Below are 12,023 nucleotides of genomic sequence, written 5' to 3'. Positions count from 1 at the left end.
TTTGCAGTATTATATGATAATATATTTTTAAATACTATCATATATATCAGTGGGCCATTGAAGAAACCTCAAGCCCCTCAGTTCAAGCCGCTTGCCTCAGAATCAGAAAGTAGCTGATCTATTCCAAGGACAGAGCATATTTTTCCTTTTTTAAAGTTTCCCTTTCAAATGGATTTCAGGCCTCTAGAGTCTTTTCAACCCTCACATTCAAGAATAATCCCATCATATGTATTTTTATGCTTTTCAACATGCTATTCAATGTTGTCTAGATATTATGATGTTGTATAGATATTATGATTAAAATGTATTTTATTTATTTTTGTCAACAGATTTTCCCATTTAAGTATGTATGTTAGAATCAGAAGATCTCAGAGAGACAAATTCAGCCAAAAACACTTTAAAAGCTATTTTTGGTATTTGCATTGCTTTGCACACTTCAGTTCTCCTATAAAATAAACAGTTGCAGAGTGAACAAATGAACCCTGTGTATTCTATATTTTTAATTCTTAAAAGTGGCATTCCAGTAGGATCTGTTCTGTGGTGGAATTTGAGATCCTTTTACTTGTTAGTATTGTTGGTTGAACTTAACTTTATCTGTTATGTGATTCGTGGCGTTTACCTCAGTGTATGTGCATACATAAAAAGCTGCACTGAGTTTTTACATGGAGCTTCTTGTCTGCAATTCATTTCCTGAAATTATTATTATTGTAAACAAACTGAATAGAAAAAACTCACAAAATGGTGAGAATGCTTATGTTTAATGAGTATATACCTTTCTTTTAATTTTTTTTTTAATTTCAGAATGCTAGTGGGTACACGTTTTGTTTACATACTTTGTTTTTGCACAGACTGAGTCAAAGTTATACATGTAAGTGTATACCTTTTTCAAAAGAGTGAAATAGAAATTTCAGCCACATATCCGTATTCTAATTTTTTTTTTGTAGAGACAGAGTCTCACTGTACCACCCTCGGTAGAGTGCCGTGGCCTCACACAGCTCACAGCAACCTCCAACTCTTGGGCTTAAGCGATTCTCTTGCCTCAGCCTCCCGAGTAGCTGGGACTACAGGTGCCCGCCACAACGCCTGGCTATTTTTTGGTTGCAGTTTTGGCCGGGGCCGGGTTTGAACCCGCCACCCTCGGTATATGGGGCCGGCGCCTTACCGACTGAGCCACAGGCGCCACCCCCCCGTATTCTAATTTTTATTTCTCTGGCACATGGCCAAATAATCCTTAACTAAATCTCAGTGAATAAAAATGAAGCCATAGTTGAAAAGTGAAGATGAAGGTGACAGTGTCCAAAAAGAAGCAAGGAGAGTTAGAGAAGTGACAGAGTGGCAGGGTGAAGGATCACGCATGATTTGTAAATAAGGAAGGCCAGAGGAAATAAAAAAGAATCACCTCTAAAGTACCTCTGATGACCCTGGATGCATCACTTCGCAAACATGGTGCTATAGATAGGCCTCAAATAGGTGAAGAGTGAGAGTTCTAAACAGAAAGTTTTAAAACTTGATTTATCTATTATTTTTAATAGCATGCAGTTAATTTGTAAAATTAAGTCACTAATAATTCCAAGGATTGATGGTAGCTGATCCAGTTCCTAGGTCAGTCATCTTGTTGGACTGAAGCACTTTACCTGTTAGAACAGCTATTGATCATGAATTGGTGCTTGTAGGTAATTTTCCTGATGTCTGAGATCATTGCAGCCAAGCGTGATACTTCACTGGTTATTTAGAGAATATAAGGGTTTTTAAAGGTATATGGTAACACCAGAAGAATGACAAATAAGCTGTTAGAAAATGAGAATTAGCATAGATTAGGGGACCAAAATAAAATCATTTGTAAGAAAATGAAGATGTTGAAAAATAGAATGATCCCTTATAAGTGTTATGGCATATTATCATCATCAAAATCACTGATTCAGTTACAATACAAAAGTTTTGAAGCTTATAAATCTCACATGTCATCTCATTACTATCAAATTTTTATCTGGGCATTTATTACTGTAGAGTTAGATAGTTATGAATAGAAGAGATAAGCATATAAGTGGACAAATGGGAGGGAAGCAATGTCTGAAGGGATTCATAGTGCCATACAGGAGTATCAGGGTGTGAGAAAGGGAATCAAGCCATAAGATGGGAAAAACGTTTATGTTATAGACTGTTAGATGCAATTGACCATATTTCCTGACTTGTCTCCTCTCATAGTCAGCTGAGTATTTCTATCCAGTACTCATTCCTTGGAGGTATTATGGAGCTTGCTTAAGTTCCAACATACTGACCGAGGGATAATTGCAGCCATTGGGGATAGTCCTGCTTTCCCATAACTCCTTTCACACTTGATATGGAGGCAGCAAGACCATTGCTGAAGAGAGGTTTGAAGATATTCTTGAGTTTGAATCCTTGTCTGTAACTTTCTGGTTATATTAACTGGAGCACGTAGTTTAATTTTGATGAGACTCAATTCCCTCATTTCTTTTTTTTTTTGTAGAGACAGAGTCTCACTGTACCGCCCTCGGGTAGAGTGCCGAGGCGTCAACACGGCTCACAGCAACCTCCAACTCCTGGGCTTAAGCGATTCTCTTGCCTCAGCCTCCCGAGCAGCTGGGACTACATGCGCCCGCCACAACGCCCAGCTATTTTTCTGTTGCAGTTTGGCCAGGGCTGGGTCCGAACCCGCCACCCTCAGCATATAGGGCCTGCGCCCTACTCACTGAGCCACAGGCGCCGCCCAGTTCCCTCATTTCTAAGTGCAGTTCTGAGACCGGTAATATTAACTGCACTTAGAAAGTGCACTTAGAAAGTGCAGTTAATATTACCGGTCTCAGAATTGTTCATGGACTAAAGAAGATTGTGTATGCAAAGTGCTGTGCCTGAAACAGTGATGTTTTACAGTTAAATAGTTACTGATGTGAATGGAAATGAGGATTTTGACAATACTGATGTCAACTTGAAATTGAATGTTTTTATAAGGGTAAATGTGTATAAACATAATCCAAAGAAGTGTCCTACACCATAGTATGAAAATTTATTAAATTTCTACCTCACAACTTTTTAAGATATGTCTATGTCTAACAGAGAAATCAAAGTTTGTATCATTTAGGAATAGCTGACATATTATTAATCAAAATCTATATATGCAGTGCTACAAAGTGAACATTAAGTTTTAAATTTATATTACACACTTTTTCATCAGGTATGACTGCTGAATGTAAAACACCTATAGTAGTTGAATGTAAAACGTCCATCATAGTAGAAAGAAGAGATTGTCCAATAAACACAACTTTTAAAGGATCAAGTATAAAATTATTTAAACTTTCACTTTTTAATGACACTTTACGACAATTCTCCATTAAAATTTTGTTTAACAAAGATATATTTCTGCTTTTCTCATGAGTAATGAGGAACTAATAGCTTTGAGAGGGGCATACAGAAGTATGTTTCAAGAAAGAGTTTAAAAGTTGTATTCTATCAGGGAGTACTTGTCCCATCTTCAAGCAAACATTCCAGGATTTGTGAAAAATGAAATGGACTAATGTAGGCCAATCTATTGGAACTAAGTTGTAGATAAATGCAGTTTTGAAATGTTTGCAGTGGTTTTGCCCGTTCATTTCTTGCCATAGCTCGGTTTGAAGCAGCACCATGTTATTGAAATGGCAAAGTTGGTTTAAATTAATGAACATCCTTTGCTTGAGACCTCATATCCAGATGACTTCTAAGTTCAGACTCCTAGAATATGTCTAGCCCTGACTGTTCCAATATTGTGCTCACCTTAGATGATTTTCCGTAGCTGATAATGACAAGCAGAATCCACTATAAGGATGAGTATTTTCAAAGTAGGATCATCTGAAGATGACGGGCCACTGGTGTGTGTGAGAGAACTATTTTATTTGTGTTATTAAACTTCCTGAAATTCAACTACTCCATATTCATTTTCCTCATTGTAGATGTGTACCAGATAGCGATGACCTCAGGTCTTTGGTCTGTCGATGGCAATCTTGCATTTTTAAAGAAAAACCTTTTATTCTAGAATTGGTATTGGTAATTTTCTCATCCTCATAAAATATTTTATTTATCCCTACTGATCTATTTGTGATCACCCATATTCTCTGATCCAGACAGACCCCTGCCTGCCTTCAGGAGCTGACAGCAAGATTCCCTCCTCCCCGCACGCTCCCCGCCCCCAGCATACGCTCTCGCCGGCTTCTTTATTAATAAACGTTTCCTCGGTGCTCACCGGGCTCTCACTAGGGTGCTCAGTGGTGTCATTTACAACATATTGAAAAATGAAAATGACATCCTCAGGAGGGCGTCAATGTAGGTCTGAAGGGGAAAACACATTCCCGGCCCGGAATTTCTTCAACATTTCGAGCCGGAGAAACGGTTGTGCAGAGGCTGGGGAATTTCCCCAGCCTTCTCCAGGCCGCCGAGACGCGCAGGCCCGGGACTTGCCTCCGCGGCCGCTGGGCACCCCCCAACCCCGCCCTCGACGCACCGGCCGCGGGCGCCGGCTCCGCAGCGCCCCAGCCTTCCCCAGGCCGCCGAGACGCGCAGGCCCGGGACTTACCTCCGCGGCCGCTGGGCGGCCCCCTGCCCTCGGCGCGCCGGCCGCGGGCGCCGGCTCCGCAGCGCCCCAGCCTTCCGCCCGAGCCGCGCGCCCGCCCCGCCCCCGCGCGCGCCGCGCTCTCTCCTCGCTCGCACTCTCTCTTTCTCTCCCTCTGCTCTCGGAGCACAATGAAAGGCTGTGTATCGCCGTGACTCCGTGCGGGAGCCAGTGTCAGCGAAGCGGCTAACAACAGACGAGAAAGAGAAAGGAAAATACAAGCTACTTTTTTCCGTCTATAAAGCGGAGCAAATACAAGAGGTAGAACCACATTGCTTATTGCGAGTCCAGACCCTCAGATCCACTGGCCGGGATGGAATGTACTAAAGTGGACAGAAAAGTGGCTGGACATGACTCGGTGCTATGTGCTGGAAGTTTGTAAGTTTGACCATCGTTTGTAAATTACTCTCGGAAGAGTTTGTCTTCTCTTGATACTGTGTTAGAATAGAGCGGGGGGGAGAGGAATAGGAACGTAAGCGGGGAAGAAGAAATGTGTCGAAGGATCTCTCTCAGTGGCTAGCGACTTCAGATTGCTTTCATTTAAGCCTAGAAAACCTCAGACGGGGTGAGGATTTTACCGTGATTGGATTCGCCAAAGAAAAAAGCATGGTCCAAAAGTCCAATACTGGCATTGTTAACAATTGAAAAGCTGTCTCCCTCTTTGGGGAGAAGACAACATCCTACAGTACCCCCAAAGAGGAGAAATCACCGGAGCAAAGGGAAAGCCAATTAAAAGCCAGAAGACAGTCTCTCTTGATTATTGTACATTTTGAACATTGACTTCAAAAACCTGGAACAGCACTGCTTGTGTTTTAACCTGAGAAAAAGTAAAGGCTGCCTGTACATAGACTGTGGTAGAAATGTGTTTCTCTTCAGAAACATCTCCATAAAGAATATTCTGTAACAACTAGGTGAGGGAGGGTCCAGCTCTGTATTATACTCTCTCAATTCTTTTCACTGCGTGTTTCTGTCTTTTGCTGGACAATCCCTGAATTCTTGGTCTATCCCCTAGATCGTGTGTTTACAAAGTACCTAGTGCTCTTGTCAGCTTGGCGAAGGAAAAAATCCACCAACTCTGTCCAACTTCTCTAGAGCTGTCAAATGCAATTAGAGTAAGTTGATCAGGGTTTGTTTCCAACTTACCCTCTGCAATTGATTTCTATTCTTTCTCCCCATCCTCTTTTTACTAACTCCCCTCCCCCACACCTTCTCCACTGCTCCCCGCAATCTCTGAAGACCTCTATTCATGTGGCCCTGAACAGTGAGCTCACATTGTCAAAAACAGATTTTCCTGCCACAGCCAGCAGTAGCCCCTTTCCACCTCACCATCCCAGAGGCAGCAATCATTGTGTCCACTAAGATGGGGGACACAGCGCCCCCACAGGCCCCCACAGGAGGGCTAGGGGGGGCCTCTGGGGCGGGGCTCCTTGGAGGGGGCTCAGTCACCCCGAGAGTGCACAGTGCTATCGTGGAGCGCCTCCGGGCTCGGATCGCTGTCTGCCGCCAGCACCACCTGAGTTGTGAAGGACGCTATGAACGTGGTCGGGCCGAGAGCTCAGACCGGGAAAGAGAGAGCACCTTGCAGCTCCTGAGCCTTGTACAGCATGGCCAGGGGGCAAGAAAGGCTGGCAAACACACCAAGGTCACCACCACTGCTGCCACCACTACAGCCCCTGCACCACCCGCTGCTGCGCCTCCTGTGGCCTCCCAAGCAGCATCAACAGCAGCCCCACCACCCCCACCAGACTATCACCATCACCACCAGCAGCACCTGCTGACCAGCAGCAATGCTGGTGGCGGTGGTGGGATAAACGGAGAGCAGCAGCCACCAGCTTCAACCCTAGGGGACCAGAGGAACTCAGCCCTGATTGCGGTAAGCACCTGGCTTTCTCATGGTTGTGGCTGTGGTCCTGGGGCCTTTTATGAGGGTAGAGATTGCCTTGGCCTAGGGTAGAATGGACGGCAGGGAAAAAGGCCAAGAGGTCACCTGACTCCCTGTAAGGCCACTGGGTGTGTTGTTTGGGTGGTTTTTTAGACTCTATTCATTCAGTGCCGTTGGTGCTTGTTTGTGGGTTTCCTCCCCTTATAGGATGTTCCTTCACTGAAAAGCTGGAGTTTTGCAGCTCTCTGGGGTTCTCTAGGCTCTCTGGTGTTCACAGTGTGTACAAGAAGGGGCTACAAGATCTGAGCCCCCAAGGAAAGTCCCCTCTCAAGGGTCCCTCTGCAGCTCTGATTAGGTACCACAGGCATTTTTCAGCATTTATCAGCCTGCCTAACCTTTAGCAAAGCCTGTTCCTTCTTTCTCTATTTCCCCTTTGCCCCCTTTGAAGTGGCCCTTTTCCCTTGGCTTATAAGAACATAAATGGTGATGTGTAGCACAGAGCAAGTTCTGTGAGTCAAAAACAAAATCTGGAAAAAATAACCCAAAGAGAGACTAGTAAAGGAATGTTCCTAAAAGGCCTACTCCCGGGTGTGCTGTAGACTCCCTCACCCCTCAGCCCCATCCAGTTTCCTTTCCGAAGCTCCCTGGTCAAGCATGGTCAGGTAGAGCCTTCACTGAATTGGGCAGCACAGAGCAGCCAACTAGATATCAAACCTGAAAGTTCCGATTCGGTTTCTTGCTGGAGGTTCTTTCTCAGAGGTGCGGACACACCCCATCCCAGAGGTGTCAAGCCTTGACTCACTGATTCTCCCTGCTGGTTCTGGTCAAGTGACTGCTTGCCACGTGCGGGCTTCCCCTGAGGCTTCTGGGCCAGTGGCCTCTAAGGCAGAAGGTGGAGCCCTGCCCTCAGCCCCAAAGGCTGCCTGCTGTGAGTTACTGGGGCTCCTGGATTCTGTGTCAGCTAACAGCACTTATCCAAGTTTACCCAACCAGCCCTAATGAAAGGCAGCAACAGGAAATGGCCATTTAAGACCCAAAGTTCTCAAAAAGCCCAAAGGGGAGAATGTTCAGGGCCTAACTCCTCCTCCAAAGAAGCCTGAGGAGGGGCATTAGAAAAGCAGCATCGCTGCTGCTTTCTGGCTTCCTCATATCCCTGGTCTGGTTCCACAGTGAGGAAGGTTCCAGGAAGCTCTGGGAGCCAGGATGGTGTTCTCCTTCACCATACCAGGAGACCCCAATTTGCTGTTTCTTGGGGCCAACACCAGTTCAAAAACAACTATCAACTGCCCAGTGTTTATCATTTGATGGTTGAATGGCACCAATTTGTGGGATGCTTTTGAGTTTCAAGGCCTGACTTTCTTTCTCTACCACCTGCTCTATGGCCGCTTCTCCCTGGGATTCCCTGTGAGAGCAGAGGGAGTTTGTTTTGTGAAAAAGAGATGCTGGGATAAAGGAGGGTGGTAAAGAATCGCTCAAATGAAAAGAAGAATGAGGTTTGTATGTATGTGTGTGTTGCTGGCATCTGCAGTCAGAAGTATCCAAATGCCTTGATTGTCCCCAGTAAATTTATAATCTGCTGCAAGTCTCCCAATAATACAGCTTTGTGTGTCTCACAGTCTCCTGGTAAGTGTCTCTGGGGTTGATACTGAGCTCAGCCCAGGCCTGAATGGGAGGACCCATCCATCTCTGCCCTGCGTGCCGGGACTGGAGGGGCCACTCAGGGCTGCAGTGTGGGCTTCTCCTGTGGCCGTCATAGCCCAGCGACTGAAGGAAGGTGGCATGTCTGTTTATGGCTTTGTTCTTTGGTTTGCTTTTGTCCAACTTGGAAATAAGATATGGCTGCCTCTGTGTCTTGGGTTTTTCAGGATGGGTAATGAAACCAACCTGGGTGGGTGTAACTTTACAATAGCAAGATCTGTGCTGCAAGGGAAGTGAGAGAAGAATGTCTGGCCCTTCCCACAGAGGGCTTCCTGAGGCAGAAGCCAGAAGTGGCTGCTGTGTCACCCTGTTCTGAGTGGGAATCTGTCTCCTCTCTTCTAACCAGCACCCATCTCCTAAAACAGCAGTTCTCAATCTGGTGGTCACGACCCACAGGAACTGTATTAAAGGGTTGCGGCCTTAGGAAGGTTGAGAAACACTGTCCTAAAACATTCCCTTATAGTCGCTCCCATTCCAGGTATAGTGATGCAGAGAGTGCCGTGTAAGGTTGAGAAACACTGTCCTAAAACATTCCCTTATAGTTGCTCCCATTCCAGGTATAGTGATGCAGAGAGTGCCGTGTAAACAGGAAAAGGGACAGTTTCTTTTCAGTGTTTGCTTTTCACTGAGAATGCGTGATGTGGCAAGGACTGATCCACCAGCCCATTTTTTGGTTTTTGGAAATTGGCCTCTCCATTTAGCTTCTACAAGTGGTGCTTTGTTATTCAGAGTGGTTCTCAGAGACAGTGATGTAAGTGCTGTGTTGACGGGATAACATTGTGTCCAAAGGGAGGCCTGGGCATTTGGAAGAGATTCACCAAACAGGTCACATCCCCTGTTTCACTTCACCCAGGCACTTCTTATTATCAGAGAATATTAATTTAAGAGGGCTTTTGCTCAGAGTGTCAGAATTTTTATTAATTTTATAAATTATTGCTATTGCGTCCATAACCAGATTTATATGGTCTGGGCGTGTTGAATATATAACTTGTAATAGTGAATTTATATGCTGTAAGTGACCATAAATGTCCTTTGGAGATGGGAAAAATATTGATTATTTAAAATCAAATATGTGCTGTGTCCTGAGATGGAAGCTGTGTGTTCTGCATGCCTTCTAGTACAATGCTTTGAATATGGTGGGTAATATTTGCTGTGTGAGGTGAAAAGACAACTTATTTTCAGTGGAATAGTGTTGACTTTGAAGGGTGTGACAGCCTGGAATATATAATATCTAAATCCTTTCAATAGCCTTAGTTTCAAGAACAATGCAGGAATAACCTCCAAGCCAGTTCTAATTCTGTCCACATTGAGAGACTAATTCTGCAGCTCTTACTCAGCCAATTTCTTCATTTAGCTCAAGTGCAAGTTCAGGGGAAGCCCCACTGTTACAGAGACTACAGAAACAGAGCCTTTCAGAGGTCCCGGATGGTAGGGCTTAGAGTAGATCTGCGTTTCTAACCACTTGGAGCAGGCTTTAGGCACTAAATCATTTTCTGGTGAAGTATGTTTGAATCTTTGAATGAACTGTGAATGTGAGTAATTGCTAGTGCATGGAACAGTAATGTTTAGAGCTTCTGTGTACAGTATTAATCTTTCCCTTTTGCCTGAGACAAGCTCTTTTTCTGTTGCATAGATTGTGTTGCTAGGATGAGTAGATAAGTGGTTCCAAGTCATCTTTGGCTTCAGAGATCATCTTTTCTTAATGTGGTGTGGAGGAAAGAAAGCAGACCAGGCAAGGAGCTGCAGGCCTTCGTTCTGTGCCCACTTGACCACCATCCAGCTGGGTGACCTAGGACAAGTCACTTAGCAGTTGTCTGTGAAAGAGGGAGAACAGCCCCACTGCCCCTGCTTGTTGAGAAAGTAGATCAATGCATGTTTCTGAACAGGCTTTGGGAAAGTAAGTAAGCCCTGCAGAAATGCAGAGCGCCATTATAGCACTGGAGATAATGCCAGTGTTTCCAGGGATTAAATGTACAGTGAGCTTTCAGTTGTCTGTTTTAAATGACAAAATAGCTTTTATTGTAAATAGAGGAATTGGTATTTCAAATTTAGTGCTGTCAAGATAAGACTGAGATATGGGTATACTTAAGTGGCCCTGAAAGTCCCAGGAAATCCTATTTAAAATGTGCGATGCTGTGAAAGTCTTTGGAGTCTTTGAATGAATGTAACTACAGCCTCTCGTGGACCTGAGAAGCTTGGAAAGGTGTGTCACCAGAGCATCTAAGACATATTAGAAAAGTCATTTACACAAATGGCATGGGAAAGTTAAATATTTTGTCAACAATAGCCTAAAATGTTCATTGTTAGCTTAAGAAAGTCAAACAAGTTAAATTATTGCCAGAGGTCTCTGGTTCCTTTAACTGATGATAATCAAGTTTTCAATTAACAATTCAGGATTTGAGAGCTGTAATTGGGGGCCAGAGCTGGGTTTCTATGACTGTTCATGTGATAAATGTCCTCCCCAGGACCGTACAGAAGTGTTTACATTATTCATATATGCAGCCATCATTTCCTTAAGCACTGACTTATTTTTATTCTATTTGCCAGAACAGAGTAACAAAAGGAGTGTTTTTATCTAGCCAGGACCTTTCTACCACTTCTTTTCAATATAATTATAAGTTCTCACAAAGGCAAAAGGGTTCACACAAACAGAAAAGTTGGTACAATACTTTATCAGAAATTGACAGAGAGCTTGTTTGGACAGCAAGGTGGTGTTATGGTGGAAACAAGGTAAGATGTCTTGTTGTTTGGGTCAATGTTTGTTTATAGGAGACATCTGCTTTCTTTGAAATAATGTCATTGCTAGGTGATATTCATCAAAATATTCTAAGTCTTAAAATTAATATCATTATGGCTTCTCTATGTGTGAACATGTTTAAGTACCAAGATCTTTAAGCAGGGCTTTCAAATGTTCTCAGACATAGCAATTAAATATGATTAAAAGAGTGGCCACAATTAACTTTTTTTTTGTTTTTATTGTTTGTTTGTATTTGTTTTTAGCCTTGTTGTTTAGTCACAAAAAGCCTACAAGGAAATCTGAAAACAGTCATCCAATTCTACATATGACAGATAAACCATCCTGAGTGGAGGCTAGGAATACTACTTTCTTGTTCGTTAATCCAGACCTTTATATACATTAATGTTCATAGGCAGGGCTGTATTTAATGAAAACAAGTCTAAATGTTTCCTTCTGCATTTTCATGCTAATTTCCCTCACACTCAGGCAGACTTCATGGGAGAATAAGGAATAATACAGCTAAAGATATATTCCCTGCTTACTTATGGTCTACAGGAGAAATCAAGACCACCTCAGTAATTACTAACCACATGGAAGCGGCTGACACTGGCATAGAAAATGGAGAAAGAGAGGAATAAATATTTATTGAATCCTAGAATATGCAAGGTACTTCTATTACAATATTTTAGGTAATACCTGCAAAAACCGAGTAAGTGGCATTTGTCCCACTTTATAAAAAGGAACACTGAGGCTTACAGGTAGAGTAAATGGAATAATTTAATATACAGGTTTTGTAGTTAGACATGTTCAGGTCCCTACTTCACATCTACTAGCTGTATGAGTTTTTTTTTTTCAATTAAATCATAGCTGTGTACATTAATGCAATCATGGGGTACAATGTGCTGGTTTTATATACAATTTGAAATTTTTTCACAAACTGAAATTTTTTCACAAAAGTTAACATAGCCTTCACCGCCTTTTCTTAGTTACTGTGTTAAGACATTTATATTCTACAATTAGTAAATTTAACATGTACCCTTGTAAGATAGGCACCATAGGTGTGGTCCCACAATTACCCTCTCTCCACACATGTACCCTTGTAAGAT

The 12,023-nt window shown here is 43.2% G+C and overlaps 1 protein-coding gene across 3 annotated transcripts in view; it reads left to right on the top strand.

The window, feature by feature from the left end:
• Window positions 1-4,725: 4,725 nt before the first annotated feature.
• Window positions 4,726-12,023, top strand: part of MAML2 (mastermind like transcriptional coactivator 2) — a 364,900-nt gene continuing 357,602 nt past the window's right edge. For 2 of the 3 annotated variants that reach the window (XM_053561442.1, XM_053561440.1), the window contains exon 1: window positions 4,726-6,473. In XM_053561442.1, coding sequence (XP_053417417.1) covers window positions 5,961-6,473 — 513 coding nt within the window. In that variant the 5' untranslated portion in view covers window positions 4,726-5,960. The remainder of the gene's footprint in view (window positions 6,474-12,023) is intronic. The other variant, XM_053561441.1, reaches the window with a different exon arrangement.

The sequence above is a fragment of the Nycticebus coucang genome, chromosome 14, assembly GCF_027406575.1.
Source record: "Nycticebus coucang isolate mNycCou1 chromosome 14, mNycCou1.pri, whole genome shotgun sequence".
NCBI lineage: Eukaryota > Metazoa > Chordata > Mammalia > Primates > Lorisidae > Nycticebus > Nycticebus coucang.
This window is presented reverse-complemented; position numbering and strand designations above follow the sequence as displayed.